The 27,863-nt window shown below is 37.9% G+C and overlaps 3 protein-coding genes across 7 annotated transcripts; 2 read left to right on the forward strand and 1 right to left on the reverse strand.

The window, feature by feature from the left end:
• Positions 1-843: 843 nt before the first annotated feature.
• aldh5a1 (aldehyde dehydrogenase 5 family, member A1 (succinate-semialdehyde dehydrogenase)) lies at positions 844-8,023 on the forward strand. Its single transcript, XM_027149302.2, has 10 exons — positions 844-1,241; positions 2,929-3,012; positions 4,247-4,417; positions 4,514-4,630; positions 4,738-4,881; positions 5,487-5,630; positions 5,737-5,895; positions 6,350-6,513; positions 7,024-7,082; positions 7,230-8,023. The coding sequence occupies exons 1-10, from the start codon at positions 954-956 to the stop codon at positions 7,436-7,438; spliced, it is 1,539 nt and encodes a 512-aa protein (XP_027005103.1). The 5' UTR covers positions 844-953; the 3' UTR covers positions 7,439-8,023.
• A 707-nt stretch (positions 8,024-8,730) lies between these two features.
• kiaa0319 (KIAA0319 ortholog) lies at positions 8,731-20,288 on the reverse strand. Of its 4 annotated transcripts, none has more exons than XM_027148824.2 (21): positions 20,129-20,288; positions 19,211-19,325; positions 17,981-18,687; positions 17,091-17,250; positions 14,386-14,484; positions 14,187-14,284; positions 14,000-14,087; positions 13,796-13,891; positions 13,505-13,637; positions 12,887-13,115; positions 12,522-12,645; positions 12,313-12,442; positions 11,773-11,921; positions 11,388-11,539; positions 11,177-11,315; positions 10,923-11,082; positions 10,305-10,441; positions 10,064-10,183; positions 9,841-9,922; positions 9,569-9,660; positions 8,731-9,459 (listed from the first exon to the last, which is right to left on the reverse strand). In XM_027148824.2, exons 2-21 carry the CDS (start codon positions 19,260-19,262, stop codon positions 9,287-9,289), a joined length of 3,120 nt encoding a protein of 1,039 aa, XP_027004625.1. In that variant the 5' UTR covers positions 19,263-19,325; positions 20,129-20,288; the 3' UTR covers positions 8,731-9,286. The 4 variants fall into 4 exon arrangements, with proteins under 4 accessions (XP_027004625.1, XP_027004626.1, XP_027004627.1 ...); XM_027148825.2 differs by having other exon boundaries at positions 20,057-20,288; XM_027148826.2 differs by lacking the exon at positions 20,129-20,288 and adding an exon at positions 19,420-19,536.
• A 1,002-nt stretch (positions 20,289-21,290) lies between these two features.
• LOC113644790 (tyrosyl-DNA phosphodiesterase 2) lies at positions 21,291-27,555 on the forward strand. Of its 2 annotated transcripts, XM_027149894.2 has the most exons (8): positions 21,291-21,464; positions 21,714-21,812; positions 22,707-22,765; positions 23,005-23,511; positions 23,620-23,711; positions 24,017-24,135; positions 25,681-25,851; positions 26,040-27,555. In XM_027149894.2, the coding sequence occupies exons 3-8, from the start codon at positions 22,737-22,739 to the stop codon at positions 26,337-26,339; spliced, it is 1,218 nt and encodes a 405-aa protein (XP_027005695.2). In that variant the 5' UTR covers positions 21,291-21,464; positions 21,714-21,812; positions 22,707-22,736; the 3' UTR covers positions 26,340-27,555. The 2 variants fall into 2 exon arrangements, with proteins under 2 accessions (XP_027005695.2, XP_027005696.2); XM_027149895.2 differs by lacking the exons at positions 21,291-21,464; positions 21,714-21,812 and adding an exon at positions 22,050-22,099.
• Positions 27,556-27,863: the final 308 nt, after the last annotated feature.

A 27,863-nucleotide genomic window follows, 5' to 3' on the forward strand; every position in this document is an offset into this window, starting at 1 on the left:
ACAATCTATGACCAAGAGTTTGTGGACACTTGATAACCGCACTAACATCTAATATTTATTTTATTTATGGCATTTAGCAGACACCCTTATCCAGAGTGACTTGCAACTGAGGGTTAAGGGCCTTGCCCAGGGCAGTGGTAGCTTGGTGGACCTGGGGTTCGATCCCATGACCTTCCGATCAGTAGCCCAACACCTTAACCACTGAGCTGATATTTTTTGACGGTTATTCACAAGATGTTGGGGGGTGTAGCTGGGGGGATTTGCACAGTTTATGATGAACACTAATTTAAATTAAATTTGTCTAACAGTGACAAACATACAGCTACGTATTGCCTCTTGTTTTAGTCCCTGATTACTATGTAGAAGTAAAAACTGATGTACATGGTCATCATGAGTAAGCACAAGTTGTGCACTTCAGAAAATATTTTTTATCACAAGAACAATAAGTTCATAAGATAAAGACAGAAAAACAAATGGCTCATGGCCTTTCTAGATCTTCTGTAAATTATATCACGTTGTGCTTATTAATTTCTTTTGCCACATTTTAGGTGTATAAATTGAATATACTGTCACAGGAATACTTTGAAACACGTGTTTCCATTTAAATAAAGTGTGTGGTTGCATGTCTACAATCCAATCATTGATTCACAATCGATTGGCTTCCTTTGGTTGGAATTAAAGCCTGAACCCAAAGCCTTTGATAACATTAGAAACTCACATTTCATATTCAATCATGTACATTCTGTCACTTTTTACCGTCATTCATTCACATAAAAAGCATGCCGAGAGCAGAACAGACAGGATTGTAGTTTATTATGCAGATTGTCTGTCTGTTTCTATAACGTTAAAGAGCTGTAGCTCGTGCGGAAACGTCTTCATACCGCTGGATCCTGACTGTGTGGCTCCGTTGAAGCTCGGCGGTTCCTTCATTGTCTCATACTCTGATTCGGGTAATGGCTAGCATCTGTCTTGCAAAAAGTCGACATTTTGTTCGTCAGACATTCCATAGTCTTCCAAGCATGTTAAGCCGTCAATACAGCCTGAATATTACCGGCGAGCTGCTACGGACTCAGGGCTTCATCAATGGCGGCTGGGTTTCGGCCTCCTCCAAGTTCCCTGTGCTGGATCCAGCTACAGGACAAGAGCTGGCACAGGTCTCAGATTGCGGACCTCAGCAGGCTCAGGAAGCGGTTAGGGCCGCGTACACAGCTTTTTACTCATGGAAAACTCACACCGCTAAGGTAAATAAATGTTAGTTTAGTTTTTTGTTTTTTTTTGCACTGGGGAATTTAAGACATTCACTTTCAGACCATATTCCCCTGCATCTACGCCTGAGTACGCTGTACTGCTTTACTCTAAGTGCTGATACTGGAGGATGTGTGTAAAGTTGTATATGTCTGTGAAAGTATATGCCAATACATGCTAATCTTCATGTTGTATGCACGTATAATATTCAAGTAGCTTTTTGCTATATGCTAATTTTCAAGTTGTAATAACGTTATGCCAGAGCACGTATAGTCTTTATCCTTTAAAAAAATAAAGCTTTAACAACGTTTTTGCTGATGCATTCCTGAGTGTATGTTGCTACTATACTTCTATAATGAACTTAATACACTATAATGTGACATTTTTGACTGCTCGGCAACAGCGAGTAGCGTTAGCAACATGGGTCAGGGTACATTCTGGCAAGCGGTTTCTCAATCGGCAGAGCAAATGTAGCACACGCCGTTCTGGCAAACGGTTTCCCTATTGCTTAAAAATCCATATTAATGGACTTTTATTACATAAAAGGCAAAATCCAGCCTATAAACCATAAATATTTGACTGAAACCTGTCTATTAATATCTGTTTGCATGAACTTTAAGTTTGAAATTTGGTCAAAGTTGCCCCGCTTCTTACACCTGGAGCCTCGTACTTTTAATTCCTTCCTATGATCTCGCGCTGGGTAAACGGAAGGAATGTTGTGCTTTGCGAATTACCCATCGCGAGTTGGTAAACGGCGTGTGCTACATGTACCCTGACCAACATGCTACACACCGAACGCTCGTTAAACCTCTCATGTTCACGGTTTCTTTGTTATACAGCGATATGTATGGCCTATGCTATAGATTTAACAGTGTATATTAACGGGTCTAAAGCTAAGCTGATTATTATAAACACTGATCATTTAATAGTAGAGATGGGGCACTTCACTCTGTTTTCTGCTTCGTGACTCTTATATTGTTTATGAATATATTGACTCAAAGCCTACGGTGGCCGACAGGCAGAAGAAAAACGCGCAGAAAACGTACACGGACATGCACATTTTCCGCAAAACTAAACACGTGCATCGATTTGAGAACACACAGGGTGCACGTAGAAAAGGCATGCAAAAAATTAAGTATATGTGTTGTGTTCATAGATTAATTCACATTACATAATTAAGGCATGTGGTCGATAAGTTGTTCTACTGACCCGAAGGTCATGAGTTCGAATCCCACGTCCACCAAGCTGCCACTGCTGTTCCCCTGAGCAAGGCATTTAACCCTCAATTGCTCAGTTGTAGAAAATGAAATAAATTGTACGTCACTCTGGATAAGTGTGTCTGCTAAATGGCAGAAATGTAATGTCAGAAATGACTGATTGCTATTTTTGATCATTCTTGTTAAAAACTTATTTACATATTTTAACATCTTATATATATTTCTTGACCATTCTCTCAAAACTAGCCTTCACTGACTGAAATATTTTTCTCATTTTGGATGACTATTTTAATACATCTTAATACTAAAACTTGTCTTGGAAACCTGGTGTTTTTAAATGATTGTCATGATATCTTTTAAGTATTTTTTTTAAATAAATGCTACGTACTGGTTTGATAGTAGTTTTATACATCTGTTTTTGTTTTTTTCACTTCCATGCATTTAACATTTTTCATGCACTTTTCAGGAAAGGAGCCTTCTGCTACGGAAATGGTTTGATTTGGTCAATCAGCACAAGGAGGATCTGGCCAAGCTTATTACAGCAGAGTGTGTGAGTGACACTAGAGTACATGAGCATTCAGTTTGGTATTAGAAATTAGTGCCAAACATGTCTATGATCTCTCTCTCAGAATGAAGTGTAATGAAGTCTAAGAATAATGCTTTGTTTTCCAAAATACTTGTTTTTGCCTCTCTGACATTAAATCTGTATCAGTTATGTCTTGAATAGGTTTCTGTCAATGTTAGCCCATTCTTGAACAAACAGGGTACACAATTCATCTAGGGTTATGGTGCCTATTCTAATACTTACCTGCCATTATAAACTTTTCTTTTGGTTGATGTCAGTCATTTTTGCAGGACAGTTGGTGTCCCTGTGTTTCATTATGCTAGTGGACCATGTCACACAGATTTGGCTGTGTGAACCCAATAGATGTCAAGCTGGAAAATGCTGTTGTGCTCAGAATATGGATCCATGTTTGTAACGTGGATCCAGATGTGTTTTTGTTTTGCATTCAATGTAGCCCAAGTAACCCAAGACTTTTTAATGCAGAGAAGTAGAATATTCTGTACTGGCCAAATCAATCACCAGCCCTAAATCAGTTGCATGGATTTTAATTGCTGAAAGCAAGACACCCCAAGAACTGAATTACCAGAAAGGAAAGCTAGCATCTGGTGATGTCCTCCGATATACTATAGTAGACAGCTGAAATAAACATAGGTTTGTCAAGGATCAAATATTTATGACGCTGATTGTGTATAACTGTATTGTGCTAGAAACCAAAATCCCACCATGAATGTTTAATAGAAATTCGATCACCCTGACAAAGTTAGTTTCAGCATTTGCTTCTAATGCTCATGCTGTTGAAGGTGTTTTGATTTGATGAACTGTGTTGGTAGTGATACAGCTTTGCTCACCCTTAAGCAGTGTAGTAGCTAGGAATTTATTTCATGAAGAATGAAAAACATTCATCTTACCTCATAAAACCAGACCTACCCTTTCTGTCTCTTCCTGCAGTTGATTTTCAGTACCCCCCTCTGCTGAGGAATTAATGGTAATTAAACATGCAATTACGAATATGCATTTAGCACTGGGAACTGGCACTGTTAAGGAGAATACATAACACTGGCTTTACAATTCATTTCAAATAACATCCATGGACCATATATAACCTGCCAGGGTGCATCAGGATGTTCCTCCAAAATTGCAGACACATAGATGCATGTTTATTGTACGTAGAATTGTGCTGGTAAAATAAGTGGATATCGTTTGCATTATGAATTTCCAGGGCAAGCCCATGAAGGAGTCCCTAGCTGAGATTGCATACTCTGCGTCTTTTCTTGAGTGGTTCTCTGAGGAAGCTCGCCGTGTCTACGGGGACATTGTGGCACCAGCAGCCAAGGACCGCAAGATACTGTTGCTCAAAGAGCCAGTGGGCGTAGCCTCTATAATCACACCAGTGAGTAGCTCATCTTTCAGCTGTGGACGCTGCGACTTACTATCTATATCGGTTTACAACTATGACAAGCTAATATCTCTTTTTGTCCAATCACAGTGGAACTTCCCCAGTGCCATGATCACAAGAAAGGTGGGAGCGGCCTTGGCGGTTGGCTGTACTGTAGTGGTGAAGCCAGCTGAAGACACGCCCCTTTCTGCTCTAGCTCTTGCTGAGGTTAGTACTACTGACTTTTTATATATAGTTGTTTTTTAATATGTTAATACATGTAACAGTTTTTTGTGCAAAGTTGACAACAAATGAATATGGATATATTTGTGCAGCTAGCAGCGCAGGCCGGAATCCCTCCTGGAGTGTTTAACGTGGTTCCTTGCTCCAGGGAGAAGGCCCCTGCTGTGGGAGAAATCCTCTGCACTGACCCTCTAGTGGCTAAAATTTCTTTCACTGGCTCCACTGCCACCGGCAAGGTATTCATACTCGTGTGCACAGCTGTGGTTACAGTATGGTGTACTGCATAGGAAATGACACTGTTATTAACCCTAACTTCAGAGGTTGCCATTCACCTTTTACATACATGTGACACGGAGCCACAATTTCAGCAACATTGGCAAGCGATTTATAATTTGAGATTTTCAGTTTATACAAATTAGATATGGCATGAATGATTTGTTAGACAAATGCTGTAGCATGTGTGACTTGACATTTTTTTATTTATGCCTTTATAGCTTTAGTCCCTACCTGCAATTATTTTACTGTTCTACACAAAAAAGAAAAACTTGTGGTTGGCTCTTCATATAAAATCTTATCAATTGTGTATAAAGACATTATAAAGTGAAATAAAGCTTGGACGGAAATATCCGAGATTGTTCGTAGGTAGGAAGATTAGCTTGCATGGGTAATTCTCAACCGTTACAGCTCTGTATTGCTACAAATGTTTCTCTTCACTTAAAAAAAAAAAAGCTAGACAGTGAACATCCAAACATCCAAAAAATTGTGTGTTATTTGTTCAAATGAAATGAGTCACATTATAAGAAATCTTCCTGTTAATGTATGTGTATTGAATTGAATGCAGATACTGCTGAAGCATGCAGCAGAAACTGTCAAGAGGGTGTCTATGGAGTTGGGTGGACACGCTCCCTTCATTGTCTTTGACAGTGCAGATGTGGACAAAGCTGTAGCTGGGGCAATGGCTTCCAAGTTTAGAAACTCGGGCCAAGTAAGGCGCTAATAAAAAAAAATTTAAAAAATTGAACTAGCTTTAATTTTCCAGCTTTTGTGCCCTTTAAGCAGTACTCACTCCTGATGTGTGCTGTGTGATATAGACCTGTGTATGCTCCAACCGCTTCCTGGTGCAGAGTGGGATTCATGATGTGTTTATGGAAAAGCTGGGGAAGGCCATGGACGCAGAGCTGCACATAGGCCATGGGTTTGACTCCACAACCACACAGGGGCCTCTCATCAATGTTCGTGCTGCTGAGAAGGTACTTTCCAATTTGAGACTCAAATCAATGACTTCTTTCAGCCTAAAACAGGAATCCGAGGAGTGATTACAGTGAGTGTAGGCACATCAAATTTGAACATTTAAAGATTGACCAGGTGAATTTCTAATCTTCAAATGTTTGATTTGAGTTACTGTAGTGTTCTGAACCAATCTAGAACCAACCAATCTGCACCAACAATCATTCTATGGTCAAAATAATTAAGATCACATTTTTTCCACAATCTGGTGGTTGAGTTGAACATTACCCTGTGCCATGAACTGCTGTAATATAACTGGCAGTTGAAATAATTGCCTTAACAAGTGCAGTAAGTGTAAAGTTGGTCCTAATAAAGTGCTCAGTGAGCGTATAAGCGATTGAGTAGTGAATAAAACAGAAGCAGCTAATGGCAGAAAGTTGAATGCAAGGAACATCAAGGGTGTTTTTTTCTTCTCAGGTGCTGCATCAGATCACAGATGCTGTTTCACATGGGGCTGTAGTACTGAAAGGTGGGAAGAGACTTGAGGGATCTTTCATGCAGCCTACACTGCTGTCCAATGTCACAGCTGACATGCTCTGTATGCGAGAGGAGACTTTTGGTCCTCTGATACCAGTTCTCAAGTGAGTAGACGTCTCCCTATTGTTTTATTGTTTTATACATTGTTTAAAATACAATGTTGGGTGCTTGTAATTATGATTATTCAGTAGGCATTGATTGAATTTTCTGCAGTTTCGTCTGTAAGGCAAATCACAGGTTTTATATTGTTTTTTTTTTTTTTGTTCTTGTATAAATAATGCACAGTATAAACAGATATGGATGGAGTGTCCAGTGTTTGTGCTGTGTAACAGTCAGACGCGAATCTATAACTTTTTCCAACATGTTTCTTTTTTTCCAACATGAAAGGGCTTTAAGGTTTCTCATGCAACATGCATTTAGTCATATTACTTTCAGGAGAGAAAAGAGAGGCTGGTGATGGAAAGACTTAACAACGGTTTAATTGCGGAACTAACCTTTTACTGTACTGTACTGTATGCTATTGATGAGTTTGACCTTAAATACAACATAAATTATAGTCACTGAATAACTAAAAGGCTTTTCAAGCTCATTTTTATGTTGTTTTGCTTGTTAAGATTCAACACAGAAGAGGAAGCTCTTGCCATTTCTAATGCATCACAGGTTGGATTAGCAGGTTTGTGAAGTAATTTCATATGTAAATATTTTTAAGCAAACTTTATTTGACTTTGTTTTTTCTCATCCTTCATCTTTAACCGTACATTCCCTTGGGTGTTTAATGAGTATGAAAAGCATTACCAACCAGCAAGTTCTTTCTCCTCAGGCTACTTTTACTCTCAAGACCTGAGTCAGATCTGGCGAGTGGCTGAGCAATTGGAGGTGGGAATGGTTGGGATAAACGAGGCTCTTCTCTCCACAGCAGAAGCCTGTTTTGGTGGTGTTAAACAATCAGGCCTGGGTAGAGAGGGCTCAAAATATGGTATTGATGAATACCTGCAAGTGAAGTACATGTGTTTTGGTGGGCTTATCTGAGCATGGTTCTGCTGTTGATTTTTATTTTGTACTTGGATTGTACATGCTCTGATCCTAAATGCACAAAATTTACGTTGCTCTTTTTTTTTTTTAAATCTATCTATGTTTGTTACAGCGAAAAAGCACTGGAGTTTTGAAAAAAAAAAAGGAAAAGATTCCTGTTAAACATGTATTAAAATCCTTGATACATCTAGAAGTAAATTGTTTTTGCAGGTGTATGGCTAATAGCCTTGTGAATAATTGTCATATTAAGGATATTATTTTTGTAAAAATGTTTGCTATCTCTGAATAAAAAATGGCTAACAAGCGATGGAGTAATATTAAAAAAAATATTTAGTCTGAAAATTATTGTTGTCAAAAGTCTTAAAGTGCCATGGATCTGTGACCTGTTTGCCTCTTATTTGTTTTTAATATCTGAATAATTTCTTTGTACCTGTTTCAGTGTCATCTCTACATGTTGCCCATACATTTAAGAAGTTTTGTGATTCTCATTAATCAAAATGATTTGTCACAAAAGTAATCATTTAAAAATCTTTTTGGACTGAAAACAACATATGTAAATAAACCAGATTTTAACACTCTTAATGGTGCACTGTGAGATCACTTGAACACATGATTGCTGTCATGACAAGTAAAGGCTTGATACAAACCACATCTGTAATGAAGTTGAGCTGAACTCAAATTTATTGGGTTTTATATTTAGATCAGCTATAGCTTCAAGCATAGTAAAAATCAGATTTCTTTTAGTTAAACTTTAGATAAAATATTAAATGACATCATTTGAAGAATAGAAGCACTGCAGCTAAGTCAGCATTCCTTCTTGAAACTTTTGGTCCTTGTCTATGAACTAGTTACATTGAGTGTAATGGAAAATACATGGTGGGGATCTAACTCTTTTTAACCAACTATGGAAATTTCCACCAGTTTTAGAGTGTCTTTGCTAAGCATTGATTTTCTTTGTCACATGACACCAGTGCTTAATGGCACATAGGAAAGTACACAATCAGGATTTGTAGTTTTTTCATAAGCTTTTCTGTTTTTTTTTTTTTCATAGCATAGTAGGGGCAATATATTCATAGAAAAGATAAAAACAGACGCCACGCCCCCCCCTTCATGTTTTCAAAGTAAAAGAGAATATCAATCCCATTTCCGCTCTCTGAGATTCCACTAGTGTTAGTGTTTGTTTACACTGAATAAAAGTGTCTGTTGACAGTGGACTGGAAGCCAGTGGACTGGTGAAAAGGGTTAAAGCTGATAATGACCTGATACAGAAAACATTTACAGTCTGTTGGTAAACACAAGTACACTTTATTTCAAAATAAAGCTAAATCACTCCACTGACTGATCAAATCTGAATTCATATCCAACATCATTCATATTCGACTGCATCTGACAACTGTTCAATACCATCAGTTATCAATTTAAAATTGAAATTTTCACAAACAGAATTCAGTGTGGCTTTGTGATGCTTGTTTTGCTTTAAAACCATCAAATGTAAGATCACTGTAAAGTTCGTGTTATATTCAATTAAGGAGATTTCAGGAATAGTTTAATCAGCTTGATAGCAGAGGAATGCTTTTTATTTTTAGGCCAAATCATGCAATCAAATACCTAAAAAAATTATTTGCAACTTTCGGTGTTTTCCCACTAGCTGTTATTAAACTAGGCAAGAGTAAAATAAGGATTAGCCTGTAATCAAAGAATAGGCTTTGCATAATGACAAAGACTATTTACATTCAAGCGTCGGTGCTCTTTAGAAACTTTATTCTCTGTAACCTGTAAAGATTTACCAGTCTGAATCTATAGCAGCCCTGTGCAACATTGTTTCCTTCTGAGAAAAGGAACATCTCATCCTTCCACGGGCCGCAAGCTATACGTGTCTCCATTCATCATGGCACCGTTAGCTCGGCTTCTTGCCCTGTCCATTGTCTCGTAACTGAAGATGGTGTCCTGGTCACTATCAATCTCAGATTCTGACATCATCAGGCTGGAGTTGTGCTCTGTGCTTCTGTGCTTGATGTCTGAAAGAGACCAGTGCATTTTTGTATAACTACAGGGTGTCACAAAAGTCTCCATACAGAGAGGAAATAAATGCTTTTTGCATTGTATATCGAGACTTTCATGACATACTGTATTTCGGTCGTAATTCCATCCTTTCCTGTTCATCCATATTGTCCAGTATTGTATACTTGGTTTTCTTTCTTACTTTTGTACGTCGGCTCCTGGGCATGGTGAAACAACAACATCAACAACAGCAGATATGATTTACTGAATGAACAGAACATCCGTAACTGAACAAAAAAAAATACATCAAACATGATCAAACTACATTTTCTGTTCAAAACATTCACTGATGTGTCAAAGGTTATAAATATAGAGATGAGAAATGAGATCGGAATTACCTTTTACACCAGGCCCAGCTTGAAGACACCAGAAAAATGACCACCACCACACAGCAGACTGTGACATACAGTACACTCCAATCTAGAGAAGAATCATTTGAATCCATGTCTCATTACTGTGAGTTTTCACTACTCAACAGAACATTTAAACTGATATTTATTACTTGGTCTTTTTTGCTTTTTTGTCTACAAATTTTATCTGAACATTACATTGATTCCTTACCACAGTTGCTCTCATCATCAAGAAAGTGTCTAAAGGGGTTCTCCATCCACAGAGGATCACAGGAACAACTTCGAGTGACAGGGTCACACTGACCATGACCAGAACAAAGCAACAAACACACTGCAAAGATTTGCCACAGAAAATGACAATGAATACAGTGCATCGGAGTGCATAAGTCTAGACCATGGTGAGAAAGGGATATCCTTGATTAATATATAGGAGGAAATGTGTTGCTACTCACTGACTGTGTCCACTCTGAGGACTTTGAAAAGCAGATAATCTGTCTTCTCCTTCAGAAGCTGATACCTTAGGAGACGGGCCAGTTTTGGTCCAGGAATCGTCCCATCAGAACCTTGCACTGAGAACCTAAAAACGGTGCTGTTCACATACACACACATTCAAGGGCTTTCAAGCTACAGAGATAAATATGCTTATGTCTGTGTCCTGTGTAATCAACTGCACTATGCACTTGTTGCTGAAATTGCTTAGTGTACTTTTTTACAATTGAAATACTGAAGCATCAACTCTGGGACAATCTACCTTGTTTAACATTCCACACTGCTCATACTTTACCCAGTATTAACAATTAATTATGTAAGCTGATGTTTCACCATTGCTGAAATTGCTAAAATTTCAGACAAGTTTGTCTCATTTCCATACTTACCAGTTGCTAAGCAACAATGTTCCAACACTTATCACTGAAATAGTGAGCGTATCATATGATCACCCCCACTCACAGACAACTATACTCTTCACTATAGACAACTATACTGTTCACATGGGACTTAAGATGGAGGACAAAAATCTATCACAGAAGGCAAAACAATGTAATATTTAGAGCAAGGCTGGCTTATTATACCTGATATCAGACTGCCCATGTAGGCCCTTCATATTGATGTCTTCATCCAGTACATGCAACAGCGCAGCCAGCTGCCTCACCACTGACTGCTTCTGCTGCTGACTGACCTGAGCTAATGGGACCTGCAGCTCCATCTCCACCTCCTCCCGCTCACGCACATCTACACACACAAACAAATATATTGTATCTGTTATACAATATGTTAGCACTTAGCATTTTTTACTTTGCAGAAATACAGTTAAAAATAAACTTACCAGGACGGACTTCCACTGTTGCCATAGCAGTGCTGGAGTGACCCTGACCATCACTGACTCGTAGCTGGAACAGGTAAGTGCCCTCTACAAGGTTGGCCAGGTACAAAGTAGCCTCATGATCTGAAACATACAGAACATCCTACAGAGACAGAGTTTGCATTAGAGAATGGAGGCAGTGCTAAATGGTGTGAATAATATGAATTTTACTCACCCCTGCAGCTGGACTCTGCTCGTCTCTGACCCACAGAAAGGACACATTTGCAGAGCCACAGTTCGACACAGAGCCTCTCAGCACCAGAGAGTTATTGGGTAAGGTAAGTGTGTGACTACCACTTGCATGGGCAGTGAGAGGCAGGCTTTCAGCTGTGAAGAACAATAACTTCTTTATACATGCAGAGTAAAAAAGTAAAGAATGAAATGGCCAATTATTTACTTGTATGTATGTGATGAATAGTAATGAACAAAAATAGCAACTGAATGGCAAAAATGTACCATGTAAAAAATAATAAAATCAAACAGTCCGTTTTTAAATGGCTGACCAAATCCAGTTTTATGAACCTGCTTTTGAATATAATTATCTGTAGAACTCTGCTTACCTTGTTTGATTGTAACTGTGAGAATAGTGCTGTCAGATGCTCCCTGTTCATCCTGCACCATCAGTTTAAACCTGTAAGTCCCAGCTCGCAGGCCTGTTACCAGTGCAACTGCTGTGCTGGCATCCTTTATCACTGATCCAGGAGGACCACTTGAAATATAAAATTATTCATTGTATAAATATCATTATCCAGACAATTTTTAACAAATTATAGAAATTGAAAATGTGAAAAATTAAAAAATATATATAAATATGTAATATCTGAATTTGTATATGCTGTAAAGCGGCTTTGTACATCTTTAAAAGTGTTAGAGAAAAAAAAAACAAAAAAACATAAAACTGGACTGAATGGAATATGTGAATTGCATTGAATAATTTATATTATTTTAGAATAAAAAACTGAACATTAACTTCACTGTTATAGTTCTCTTACCCTATAGCATATTTAGACATGTAAATGTAAACATGTACTTTGCACAGGACTGCAATAAAACATACACAATATCATGCATTAGCATAATGGACCCTAGGCTGGCTGTACCTCAGTATTTCCCACTGGTAGCTGGTGACAGCTTGATCATCAGTGCTGTCACTGCCATTCAGGGTGATGCTGCTCACCGGAAGTATCAGTTCTCTGTCAGGACCTGCCACAGCTACAGGAGCTCTGTTCTCTAAAAAACAACACAGATCTGGACTGTGTGCTGTTCTAACGATAAATTATTAATTACTTTTGATAAAACCAATGATTACCACCAAGCACCGTGACTGAAACTGTGTCTGAATCCTGTTGACCGCTGGAGTCAGTGACGGTGAGCTGGAAAGTGTACTGACCCTCCTGTAGATCAGAGAGCTCTAGAGCTGGAGATCTGGCATCCTGACACAAACCCAGATATAGTTAAACGTGTGCATCTATAATATTTGAATCAATTTCTTTGTTTGTTTGTTTATTTAAATATTGTGTGCTATTTTTGGTTGGGATGTTTGTTACTAGGTACCAAACTACAGATCCCAATTCAGTTTTCCATTTCTAAATGATTACTGTTTACCTTTAAGTAAATTAATAGCTAGGATTTTAATTATAGGTAGTGCTTCACATGTGTTAAGCTTATTTTCACCTGTATTGTTGCTGATTTGGCTGGGCTGCTGGGCTGAAGGCTCCACAGGAAGCTGCTGATGGCATGGTCATCTCTGCTCTGATTGGCCCACAAAGTCAGGTGGTTCAGAGGAAGCCTTATGACCTGGTCAGTACCTGCTATAGCCACTGGTGGCTCATCTTTAGGACTGCTGACTCTCACCGTGGCAGTGGTGGAGTTACTCAGTCCCTCAGAATCCACAACCGTCAGCCTAAACCAGGACAACATAAATATCAAGACAGGGCACCAGAGGACTATAAGCTAATCAGTGCAGTACAAATTAAATGTGGAAGAATCATGTACCACAGAGTGAGTGACTCTTACAGCTTTCATGAACAAATGATTGGCTAAATAGTGGTCCGACCCAAATAGCGAACAACCTGAGGAGATCATTTCCTGCTTGTGTTGGAACACAAAATGTGAAGTAAACACATAATTTATTGGGGAAACATAGCACGCTCTACTGTTTCAGAAATGTGAGATTTAAAATATATATATATATATTGTTCTGTAGCATGCTCAGTGACATCTAACGGAGAAATCACAAACGCATCTTTGATGTGGATGGATTTTGTGCTTTTAAGAATGTGGCACTTGCACCTGAATGTATAGTCTCCAGGAGAGAGGTTCTGCAGTGCGAGTACAGATGTGTTCATAGGTCCATCACTGGTCCTCAATGGTCCATCCACCTGTTCCCACAGGTAACTGACAATACCTGAATCATCAGAACTTTCTGACAAAGGACAGGACAATAAAATCTTGTAATAACGCTCTCTACTGACCCTATATAAAGCATAATTAATGACAAAACACCTTTGTTATTAAGTATTTATCAAGAATTACAAATTATAAAAATGATCAAGAATTATAAATAAAGAGAGATGAACCTACGGCTGCCATTAATGAAGATGATGGTATCAGTAGATGGTGATACATCCTGGTGTTTTGGCAGAGCAACTGACTTAGGAGACATGTTCAGGCTAACCTCTGCAAAAGGAAAGTAAAAGGAATTCAGACCAGCTGGAACAGCAGCTGAAAGATGCTCAAATGATATTAAGTGCATGAAAAATATGGTCAAGACAGAGAGGTTTTTACCAGGATGCACTGTGAAGTTTACAGCACTTTCCCCATAGGCCTGCATCCCTGTCACACATATTTTGACTGCATACACACCTGAAGACAGCTACAACATGTAGGAAGTGTATTAAAGTACAACAATTAAAGCCAGAGTACCATTTAATGTGTTCAAGTGCAAGCTGAAGCCTCCAGTATGACATCATACCTCAGAGACCTTTACAGTCCTCTTGTGTTTTCCCTCCATCACGCCTGGATATCCAACTGGCGCACTAACAAAACTCCATTCATATGTATAAGGGCTCTCTAAGAGTAAACATGAACATCTCTAATAAAACACAAAGTGTCTTCAAACAGAGCAGATTATCTCTCATTCCTGCTTGGACAAAATAAAAGTTTTAGTATACCAGGTTCAGTTTGTGAATCGACTGAGGCGGTGAGTTCTACAGCATTCTTAGGTAGCGTTATGTCATCAACGTCTCCAATGGACACAACCAAGGCTTCCACTGAAAGAAAAACATATATAACCATATCTGATTATTTACTATTTTTATAAAAATTGCAAGAAAATATATTTTATTTAGGACTGAGCCTTACATAACATACTTAGCAGACCAATACTACTTTATATCCAAAATACTACTAAGCCAATCAACCTATATACTTCTGTAAATTTATTTTTTTAAGAAGGAAATGTCCCCTTTAGCCCATAATCTTTTTCATAGGAATCCTGACAAAGCTGTAGCCATCCATGGCCAGGAGGCCAAAAGAGGCTGTGCTGTCTGGGTGGAAATGGGATGGTATTGGTAATACTATTTCTCCTTTCTTCAATAGCCCACAATAGCTTATGGGTATTTGAGCCCTTGTGGAATAAATAGGTAACTCCTCTGAATAGGTTACCTATAAATAGGTAACTCCTCTGTGACAAATAGGTAGTAGGTGTTAAAGTAACATCCACATATGTGTCAGGACCCAAGGTTTCCCAGTAGAACATTGCCCAAAGCATTACACTGCCTCTGCAGGTTTGAGCGAAGCACGTGGACCCAGCAATCCATGTGATGTAAAACAAAACGTGATTCATCAGACCAGGCCACCTTCTTCCATTGCTATGTGGTCCTGTTCTGATGCTCACGTGCCCATTGTTGTCACTTTCAGTGGTGGACAGTGGTCAGTATGGGCACCCTGGCTGGTCTGCTGCTATGCACTTCCATACGCAACAAACTGCAGTGCACTCTGTATTCTGACACCTTTCCATCAGGACCAGCAATAACTTTGAAGAAATTTGAGCTACAGTATCTCATCTGTTGGAGCACACGGACCAGCCTACGCTCCCCACATGCATCAATGAGCCTTTGCCAGCTGTGAGACTGTCACCAATGTTCCTTCCTTGGACCACTTTTGTTAGATTGTGACCACTGCAGACCAGGAACACCCCACAAAACCTGCAGATTTTGGAGATGCTCTGAACCAGTTGTCTAGCCATCACAATTTGACCCTTGTTAAACGTGCTGAAATCTTTATGCTTGCCCATTTTTCCTGCTTCTAACCCATCAGCTTTGAGGAAGACAAAATATCCACTTGCTGCCTAATATATCCAACCCAAAAACAGGTGTCGCGATCAAGAGATAATCAGTGTTATTCACTTCACTTGTCATTGGTCATCATGTTAGGCCTGATCAATGTACAGTGGTCTGATTTTTTTATTTTTTGCACGTTTGTTACACTTTAATGTTGCAACAAGCAGTTTTTAAATAAATGTTTTTATCATTAAGGGAACACAAAATCCAAACTCACATGGCCCTGTGTGACAAAGTTTCTGCACCCAATCCCCAACCCCCACCCCCACCACACCACACATACACCAGTTTGCAATCAAGAAATCACTTAAATAAGACCTGACTGGCAAAGTGAAGTAGATCAAAAGATCCTCAAAACATATACATAATGCAGAGATCCCAAAAACTCAGGGACAAATGAGAAAGATATTAAATGAGATCTATCAGTCTGGAAAAGATTATAAAGCCATTTCTAAAACTTTTTTCTGAGTGAACCACAGTCAGAGCCATTATCCACAAATGGCAAAAACATGGAACAGTGGTGAACCTTCCCAGGAGTGGCCGGCTGACCAAAAATGATCCAATATGTCACAAAAGACCCCACAACATCCAAAGAACTGCAGGCCTCACTTGCCTCAGTTTTTGACTCCACCATAAGAAAGAGACTGGGCAAACATGGTCTGCATAGCAGAGTTCTAAAACGAAAACCACTGCTGAGCAAAAAGAACATAAAGGCTCATCTCAGATTTGCCCGAAAACATCTTGATGATCCCCAAGACTTTTCATGAAAAAAACATCATACCAACAGTAAAATATGGTGGTGGAAGTGTGATGGTCTGGGGCTGTTTTGATGCTTCAGGACCTGAAAGACTGTCATAAATGGAACCATGAATTCTACTGTCTACCAAAAATCCTGAAGGACAATGTGCGCCCATCTGTCTGTGACCTCAAGCTGAAGCAAACTTGGGTTCTGCAGCAGGACAATGATTCAAAACACACCAGCAAAGTCTACCTCTGAATGGCTGAAGAAAAACAAAATGAAGACTTTGGAGAGGCCTAATCAAAGTCCTGATCTGAATCCTATTGAGATGCTGTGACATGACCCTAAAACGAGGATTCATGCTCAAAAACGTCCAATGTTGATGAATTACAATTCTGCAAAGATGAGTGGACCAAAATTCCTCCACAGCGCTGTAACATTGACTCATTCCAAGTTATCGCAAACGCTTGATTGCAGTTCTTGCTGCTAAGGGTGGCCCAACCAGTTATTAGGTTTTTCACACACATGTAGGTTTGGATTTAGTTTAACCTTGATAATAAAAACCTTCATTTAAAAACTGCATGTTGTGTTTACTTGTGTTATCTTTGACTATTATTTCAATTTGTTTGATGATCTGAAACATTAAAGTGTGACAAACATGCAAAAAAAAAAAAAAAACAGGAAGGGTGCCAACACTTTTTTCACACTACTGTATGTTTAAAAAAAAAAAAGAAAACTATTCATTCTTTATAACTGTAGAAAACAACCATGTGATATCTTTGTTGTACTATTGTACCTGGAAGTGAAGAGGTGCTGGGGGTTGTAGATCCCATGTTAGATAGAGATGGGACAGAGCTGCTAACTTGGCTCAGTTTGGACAGATCATCACTTATTATCTCTGGCCTGGCTGTTGGGTCCAAGCCCATTAAGGTGATGTTAAACTGGTCTTCCTCATCCTGAAAAAAATGTAATTACACTGTCAGTTCCACTAAACCAAACAGATTCCAATAAGTGATATTAAAGAGTGTGGTTATTTAATTAATTAAACTTAAGTACTGTATTCTTACATTCCTACTGATTTCTACTAATGTTACAATAGACAACAGGAAAACTGAGTCAGCATTTTAACAAAGACCAAAGATCATGACTGTTTAAGGAGCTCCAACTCTCCAAGTCCAAATCCAATGCTCTTGAAATCAACACTAATTTTATAGCAACCCAACTGTAAAAAAAAAGTAATTTAACTGTATTTACTCTATTAAAACAATACAGTTTTCTGACTGGCACTGAATCCTTCTACTGCCAAGCTTGAACTGTTGGGCACTTGAACAAGACCCTTAACCCTCCATTGCTTCAGAGGTGCTTTATCATCGTTTTGACATCAGCTTCCTAACAATCTGTAATAGAATTATCAAGAGATGTGATTAAATGAAATAATATCTGTTCAAATCAGATCATCCTATTCTTTCTATCCTACAGTGCTTCAGTATTGGTCAGAAAAAATAACCAGCAAAGAGCAACACAATCAACTGGATGTAATGGTAGATGATGTGTATGGTACAGTTGTTTGGTCAGATATTGTACAGAATACATAATATGTTGTTTTATTTATAACTTCCCAATTCACATTCAGTAGGCAATAAAGATTTGTAAGTGTTCATTTATAAATTGATCAGTATCACATACTTTTACAGTAGGCAAACTCAATGCTGAAGGACTCCATGAAGGTTCTGCTGGACTCACAGATGTTCTGCTTCCATTTGTCACTGCTAGAGAGGAGCTGGGAGTGACTTGGCTCCCCTCAGTACTCTCCATTACAGAGAGATTTATTTTGCCTCCCCCTGTCTCTGAGAAGTTAAATCCATCTCTTTCATCAAGAGGCCAGTCAAGAATTCCTTGACTCTTCTCCTGTTCCATTTTTGAAGCAGTCCTCTCTTCACTGATGTCATCTTCTCCAGTCCTGTATCTATCATCATACTCCACTGCATTGTTGTCTAAACCTTGAATGTCCTCCAGTAAAGCCAGGTCCTTCAGATTATTCTCTGGGCCCCTGCGTCTGGGTAATGGATGCCAGTGACTGGCATAAGGCTCACCCCGTACCAGTGACTGCAAGACCAGGGTCTGTGGGCGTCGGCGCTGTAGGAAGGTCAACCATGAGTCTGTCCCAGGCCTCTTTATAGGCTGGCAGTTTTCTTTTTGCTGACAGCTGAGAATGTAGCACCGTCTGTCAAAAAACCAGGCCAGGTCGCAGCCTGGAAGATCACAGCAGGCACCTTCACACTGGGCCAGAGTCAACACCTCGGGAACTCTTAGGATGCTGCTGCTCCTCAGCTCAGGAGAAACTACTGCCTCAGAATACCTTGGTCCCTGCCAGCACTGCCCTGCTAACACATCTTAAAGCACAAGAAATTAACATTTACAAGAGTTAATTTACAAGTTGCTGTATATCCTTATTTGTGCACTAAGAAGCATTCAGCATCTAAATCTTGCCATATTTAATGAACATGCTACCAGCATCTTGAACATTAAGAAAGAATGGTTAAAAACAGAAAGATAAGAGGAACACACAGTCTTCAAATGTAAAACTGTACAGGCAATGCTAACTGATGATGAGTGTTGATTATGTAATTCTTACCCAGGTGACTCATAACTCTTACCAGATGGCTGCATCAATTTAAAAAGCTGCCATCAATTATTGAAAACGCATTTAACTGAGCATTTCCTAACAAATGAATCCCTGAATTCAGTTATATTTTATTTTTAAAGATTAATTATGTGGAGTAATTCACTAAAAGAGTAATGAGATGAGAAACACTAACATAACTGTAATGTTATGAGCCCTGAATTTAATGAATGTGTTCTCAACAACTACCACTGTACTTTAATTACAACAAGAAATGTAAAATTTCTTTTTACCTCTTATATTGTGCAGGATCAAGTAGAGTGAAAGGAAGGGTGCAAAGTTCATTATGCCAATGAAGTTTCAACAGATAGTTTGATCCTGTTGGTCATCGGTTCAATGCACTGATTTCTTAAAAATGTCAAAAAGAGGAAAACTAATTTAAAACAACTCACAGTGAACATAAAAAACTTTCAGATCTATATATATATACACACACACATACCTCAGCCAATATATAAACATATTTTTCTTGCAAAGCCTACAAAACAAATACACTGAGCCTTTACTACTGCGACCAAGCCATCTGCCATCTTGACAAGTGTGTGTTTGCCATTTATCTGTCATCCTGACCTATGAACTTACTGGACAATTGTTGTTTTGTTTGTTTTTCGGTGGATATAAAATCTGTCCTTAAGTACACAACTGAAACTAGCAAATGACAAACTGTTCGCTGTTATATAAACAAAGGACCACACCAAATTACCCTAGAACGTGGATTTATAATTAAAAAATTATTACTATTATTATTTAATAAAAGCTACAGTTTTCTCCCTTCATTTCCTTGTATGCTGTAGCAACTCATTTAATTAGCTTTAATATAAGGCTTATATAAGGTGGCTGTTATTATAAATAACCAACACAGCGAGTCGTTTTCTCATTATGGGGAAAAATACAAGAACACCAACGTAATTATTCCGGCTTATAAAAGATGTTTTATAACAGAAGCGGCCATATGTTCTACCTGGCATCCTTTGCAAGAGCTTCTACAGGATCAAGAGACTGCTAACTAAATTGAGATTATTATAAATAAATAAACTGATGCAATATAATAAATAAGATATGAATAGAGTTTACTGTACCGAGATCAGGATATGACAGTTAGTGTAGTGATACAACGCGACATCATTTCCATACATCCCTTAGTAGCTTACCATGATGTCCAGTGTGTACATGGAGGATGAGGATGAAGCGACATTGCAGGACTGCGCAGATGAAGATGCGCCGAGACGAAAGCGTGCGTGCGCGTGTGTGTGTGTGTGATAGGGGGTTAGGGATGAGAAGAGTGCGAATGGAGGGAGTGGTGATGAAGTGCGGAAGAACACATCATGAAAACATGTGAGAGAGCAATGCGATACGTCTCATGTGTCGTTACGCCGTTTCCTCCTTTCCTCCTTTATTATTATTATTATTATTATTATTATTATTATTATTATTATTATTATTATTATTATTATTATTTGTAGTAGTAGTAGTAGTAGTATTGATAAAATAAAAAGAAACAAGAATGCACTTACTTTTTTATAAAACAACAAATATATTATATTATATTATATTATATTATATTATATTATATTATATTATATTATATTATAAGAGCTTCACTATAACCCAGTATTTCTCAAACATACCAAATTGTATTATTATTATTATTATTATTATTATTATTATTATTATTATTATTATTATTATTATTATTATTAGCATAATTATTATTGCCATTATTTCTATTAGATTTTTTTAAACCAAAGCTTACAATGATAAAAGTGATACACAAATCACAATTTAAATCACAATTTCCATTATTTAAAGAACAAAGTGAACAAAGAAAGTGATGTGACATACGGCTAAGTACCGTGACCCATACTCAGAATTCGTTCTCTGCATATTAATTAAAGGCAGCATTATCACACTTATTAGTCTGACTCTTAACTTAAATGGATTTCACCCCAAAACGTCCTTAAATTAAAAAAGATTACGAGATTGCAATTTTACAAATTATTACTTACAAACAAAATGGTGAAAATGTCAAATAGGTGAAAACAGGTTGAAGATTTATATTTGTATATATGTCCAATAAATGGCCAAAATATTACTGCACACTGTATAACTGTATTGTTCATGGATTTTAAAAGGGTTAAAATGGACCTTGTCTGAAAGTTCCTTCTCTAACCAGTACAGCATTGTGTCCTGCTGTGACCGCGTGCACTGTGGCGCCCTCTGCTGGCACTGCTGTAGCACTTGTTACCAAAGACTCGAAACGAAACCAAGAAGCCCTGACATAATGAGTCATAGTTACGCCTAGATTCAGGAAATAGAAAGCGAAGATTCGCTCACACATACCACCAACATTATCACCCGTCCCCAACACACACACACACACACACACACACACACACACACACACACACACACACACACACACACACACACACACACACACACACACACACACACACAGAGTCCCTCAGCGCTTTGCAGTGAGATCAGGTAAGACAGATCTCTACCCAAAATAAACGTAATCATTTGAGACCAATGGCGAAAGTTTGATTTTGACATTGGTGGGGACATAATTTATTTGACATTGGTGGGGACATAATTTATTTGACATTGGTGGGGACAACATTCCCCGTATTTTGTGCATAAAACTGTTGTTATATGTTATAAGAATACTTTCTTCCTCACATAGCCTGTATAATCACTTTGCATATTGCTTCATACAACGGAATATAACTGCAGCCGACCTCAACACAGCGAGAAAGACAAAGCCAATCAAACAGCGACGTGGGTTAGAGAGGCGGGACTCAAAAAAAGGCAAAGGCCAATCCTTTTAGAGAGGTGAGTTACAGAGGCGGGATTCATTGCAGTGGGTAGATTTGTTAACCTTTTGTGTCTATTTTTTACAGAACGCCGTTGTAAAATATTTTCATCTTATTTAATGATTCCTGGATAAATGTTAAATGAAATAAGTAAAAAAGCACAAGACACAGACGGATATCAGTGGTTATGTATATATATAGGCTTGGTCGAATTATTGCTAGGGACAATTGAGTGTTCCCTGGATATTGGTAGGGACACGTCGCTGCCGTCCCTACCCAAATCGACGCCCTTGTTTGAGACACATAGTAAATAAACTCTTTTTAACTTCTAGCTACTAATATTTGTGTGATATATATTTTTTATTGACGTTAATGTTTAGAACAGTAGTTGTTTTTATTTACATCATTTAAATTGCTATTATATAGGTCCAAAACAACGCTTTACATTCCCAAGATAAGTGTTAATTCCACACTGTCAGTGTGACAGGTTTTCGGTTCTGTATCCTAGTGGAGCTTCTGCCAGAAATGTATTCATTCAAGTCGAATATGTTCTTTATTTTTAAAGGATTATAATTTTATATAAACCCTTTAATGTGGGTGTGTCCAAATTCCATGCTCAGAAACAGAATCCTAAGGGAGATGGTTATGCTGTTCTAATACTATTAAATACTTTTATTAAATACAGTGATTGTGCCATTATCCCTGATATAACAGTTATATCAGCTGCCCTAAATATGCTATTTTACTGTACATGTATACTCATAACTTCGTCCAGGGTGTATCCTGCCTTGATGCCCGATGAAGCCTGAGATAGGCACAGTTCGGATAAGCGGTAGAAAATGAATGAATGAATGAATGAATGAATACTCATATCACTAGATGTTTTATTTGTGTATTCTTTTCTCATAACCAGGAATATTTGAACCGATCCTTATATCTGAGAATGGCGGACAAGCAAAACCATGAACAAAGGTAAGGACCCAAAAAGTTTTGAAAACTTTTGGTTTTGGTTCTTTGTACAATACAGATTTGCTTCCACTGTTTTACCTATGAACAAGTTCTTAGTTATTAGTTTTTGAAATATGGCTACTTCTGTCATAGCGTGGCTGATATTTCATAAAAACTCAGAAATACACTGTTATAAATGAGGGAGAAAACTAGAATTTACATTGTAGAATACACAATTTCTTATATCTTATATCTTTTTAAAGTTTTGCAAGTCCAACAGGGGACGACAAAGAAAGCAATAAAACTTCAGAAGTTAGCCAAACTCAAGGAAAAGCTGTCAAGAAGAAAAAACGTGTGAGAAATAAGCAAAGTGCTGAACGGGCGTCAACAGACAAAATCGTTACACAACATGACACATCTCATGAACCATCTGGTAAAGAAAAACAGCACATATTCTTGCAAGCTAACTGTGACCAGTCAACCCAGACAGAAACTCCTAAAAACATATTCAAGGACCAGGCTACTCAAACTATACCACTCGAGCACATTCTCACACAGACTTCCGAATCAAAATCAACGCAAACACAACCTGCCAGGCTCTCATATAAACAGTTGTATGAAAGCCAGGCATCTGTAAATGAAGACCAGGATGGCTCTCCTGATCAGTGCAGAAACCCAGAGCAGCTCACTGTGCTCACCTGGAACATAGATGGTTTAGACCCTGAAGACCTCAGAGAACGTATCCCAAGCCTGTTGTTGCATTTAGGAAAGTGAGTATTGTTTATATTTGTCTCAGATACTTAAATGATTACTGTATGCATTATGACATAGCTGCAGATACATGCTCTTACATCAGATTTCTTTTTCATGTTTTTAAGGTACCGTGCAGATGTGGTCCTACTTCAAGAACTTGTGCCACCTTACATGAAGATTTTAAAAGAGATTATGACAGATTATGAGTTTTTGGCAGGTGAGACTCTTTGTTGCATTTGTGAAAGGTGGCTCAAGTGATTGAGACTAGGTTGTGGATCGGGTTTCAAGTCCTAGCACTGCCAAGCTGCCACTGTTGGGCATATGAGCAAGGCTCTTATCCCTCCTTGCTCCATGGGAGCTGTATCATGACTGACCCTGCGCTCTGACCCCAACCTCCAGAGTTAGGACATACAAAGAAAGAATTTCACTATGCTGTAATGTATATGTGATTAAATAAAGGCTTCTATTTGAAATGTATATGATATGATAAAGTCATGACTTTTATGGTATTTTTCTTTCTAGGCAGTGATGATGGCTATTTTACTGGAATACTGCTTCGAAGATGCAGAATGGAATTAGTTCAGAGCAACATTGTGAAGTATCCCACTACAGAAATGGGAAGGAATCTGTTAATGGCTGAGGTGAGCTTTCAGTTATGCTATTTTACCAGCAATACAATATGTTATCTTTTACATGCTGCATATCAGTTTCACATCTATTGTCTTGAGCCATTTGATAAGGTCGCACTCTTTGGGGTTTGAAACACAATGTCTTAAGAGGCATGAGACATTTTTCTAAATGCTTTTTTAGTGCATTTGTACAACTTTGGTATGTGAGAACTGTCAGAAAAAAGTCTTTTGGCTGTGGGTGTAACCCCTTACAGTCTCTGCTTAATATAGAGTTATTTGTTTAAAAGCATATTATACAGTGACATCAATGAATTATTCAGTAAAACAGAAAAAGAAGGCAGTTGGGAGTGTGATCCAAGATCTAGGTAATTATTAAGTGCTTAACTTGTAATTTCATCCTAAAATGTTTTCAGTTTAAAAGGTGAAATGGAATGTTTTCTAAGAACAAATCACATTAGTATTTCTAAAATTTGTAAAAGAATCCTCAAACTGTTAGAAAAGTCCAATTTTAAAACAATAAATAGTTCTGCCTCTGTAGTGCTCCTGTTGTCAACTCTTCCGTATTTGCGAATGATTCCACAAAAATAATGAGATGTCAAATTATACGGATTCATATTTTGGGGGTTGTTTTGGCATTTGAACGATTTATTACACAAAATCTGCAAAATCTGCAATAATGATTTTGTGAACAGATAGAAAGAAAATATTGTTTATGCATTTTTCTAATATGGAATCTAGCAAAGCTTACAGTGTAATACATTTTGTGATGGTTAAACTTAGAAATGAAAACTCACCTGCTGCTTTAAAATGTGAGTAAACTAAAAATAGAAGTAATGAATGCAAAGGATTTGAAAACTTCTCAACCTGAGTTCAAAATCCAAATTCTGACAATCTGTGATAAAAAAAAGAGAAGAAAAAAGTTTACATAACTTAGTCATGTATTACATTGTAGAGATTTCTCTGTGACTAATCACTTTCCCTTGGCAACAAGACTGTACAATTACTGTGTGCAGTAATATATGGGGATATATAGGGGCAAATGTATTTAGTCATCACAGTAACGTCAGTAGCACTATATGTATTGTTATTAGTCTGCTGAGTTCTTATCCCACTGGTGTGCTTGTGGTTATTGTACAAACTTGTCAACAAGAGGGTGTCTTGGTATATCATCATAGAATAGTTGAACCATAGGGGCTCTACAGAGACAAAATTATATATGCTTTTCTATTACATTAACATTTAGAGCAGATGTATTATGTATAGTATATGACAAGATTTGTTGACACAAAGAATTTAATTTTAGGTATTAACAAGGTATTTTGTTTGGAGTGGATTTACTCTGTATATACAAACAAAACAGGACTTTGACATTTGGCTAATGCCATTCTGTACTTTATTATTTTGTTTGTATTATTGATAATAAAAGCTATTATGAAAGCTGTTTCTGTCTAAAGCAAACATTTTTATTTTTAGAAAGTGGTACAGGTGGAACAATTATTTACCACTGCTGTGGTCCCAACATGGCCCTCATGTGTGTGTGTATGTGTGTGTACCCAGGTAAACTTCTCAGGCCATCAGCTTTGTTTTATGACCTCTCACTTGGAGAGCTGCAAGACCAGCTCACAGGAGCGCATGAACCAGATGCGCAGGGTCTGGAAGAGGATGAGGGAGGCACCAGAGAGCCAGACGGTCATATTTGGAGGAGACACCAACTTGAGAGACAGGGAGGTGTGTGTGTGTCCGTGCAGTGTAAAAATGAGACAACCAGACACAACTGGTTGTCTCCTTTTTAGACTGCATTTGCATAAAAACAATAGCATAATATCTAACCCCTTTGTTTAACCTCCCGTATGTTTAATGTTCACAACTTGATGTCTCTAACCCCGGCATGTGGCATGTGTTGTCTTGTGTATTAGGTGAAGAATTTAGGAGGTCTCCCTGATGATATTACAGATGTATGGGAGATGCTTGGAGAGCCTGAGGACTGCAAGTACACTTGGGACACTGTCAATAATAATAACAAGGACCTACCATTCTCTGCACGGTTGCGTTTTGACCGCGTTTACATGAGAGCAGCTAGAGAGGGTGCTCAACTACAGCCAGACTCCATGACACTGGTGGGCCTGAATAGATTAACATGTGGTCGTTTCACCAGTGATCACTGGGGTATTCTTTGCAAGTTCTCTTTTAAGTCATCATTGGAGCAGGTCTTATGAAATTCCTCTTACAATTGTACTTTATTATCTCAAGGAGATTTTTCTTACTGGCATTGCCTCTGGGTTGCAAATTAGGGATTAATAAATTTATAGTTTATTTCTTTAAAGCTGCTTTGTGACAATGCCCATGGTTAAAAGCACTTTACAAATAAAATTTTATTGAAATTTAACATAATATAATAACAGAAATGCTGGAACCTGTTTAGAGTAAATTCAAGAATTAAAAAAAAAACTCTTTGCTTTCCCTTTGGTAATCATTAGGTATAATCTGTCACAATCCAAGCATTTGATATTACAGAAATAATTATGGAAATTACGGATATTAACTCAATATCAAAATAGTCATTTTAAACTATGCTTTTTTCCTGGTGTTTATGATGTCTTTCCACTGGAGGGCACTCTGTAACAATTCCTCTCAGTGCCCTCCCGCTCCCGCTTCTATTCTATAAGCTGTTGTATTTACAAGTCAGCATTACCATTGCTGTATTTAGTAGTCCACACATGCAAGGGAATATAAAAGAGCCATTATAAAACAAAATCACATCATCAATAACTCATCAGCAGTTATATGCTGCTGCTTTACTCAAAATGTTGAGCTTCTCTTACAACTGAACTGGTGTGTATTCTTAAGTGTACTGACATAGACGTATATGATTCATTTCCTTGATTTAATTTAAGAAATTGCGTTACCCTTGGCCAGAATCAGCATTATGTTTTTATTGCCATGCTTTGCAGTGAGGGATTTGTTTTCTTTCAGTCACCTTTGCAGGCAAAACTGGACAACCTTGTCTAAACAGATGGATGGGAATAATTCTTTGGTGGGGAGTTAGGAAACAGGGCCCTGTGTTTTCATTTGGAAAATTGATATAGACCTCATCTTCTCTGCTGCTTAATCCAAACAGAATTGAAATATCTGGTAAAGTCCACTGGAAATCAGGAACGGTGGCAGGCTGTCAGCAAAAATAATTATTTGTTATTGGAGTTTTGGGGAAATGGGTTAGCAAAGAGAAATGTCCTTGCACACTCTATATCCAGCTAAGAAGATGGTCTGTGTCCATCTCCATTGGATAGCACAGCTTACATGAGTGTGTCTACCTTTCTCTTTTCATTTGAAATGTTCACTTGTTTTAATCAGAAGTGATTTTAAATGTTGCAATCTTAAGATTCAACCACCATGTTTGAGATGAAATAAATTCAGAGATTTTTTGATGTGTAATCTGGGTTATTAAATATTACATGGGATATTAAAGCAGTATTTAGCTAAAGCAGTAAAATATGGATTTTTTTTGTTTCTGCTGCTGCTGACCTTCATACTGGAAGTTCACACACTTTTATTGAGCTTCTAATTTTAATGTGTTGTTGATTTATTTAAAATCCCTGCCTGCATATGTCAATAGATTTCTATTACAGGGTCAAACATGGTTCTTGTTTATCTGCTTCATTCATTTTCCATTTTTACATAATTGATCTGGCTCTGCAATTTATTGGGATCATGAGTCTTGGGCACTGTACATGTACTATTAT

This window comes from Tachysurus fulvidraco, chromosome 3 (assembly GCF_022655615.1).
Source record: "Tachysurus fulvidraco isolate hzauxx_2018 chromosome 3, HZAU_PFXX_2.0, whole genome shotgun sequence".
Lineage (NCBI taxonomy): Eukaryota > Metazoa > Chordata > Actinopteri > Siluriformes > Bagridae > Tachysurus > Tachysurus fulvidraco.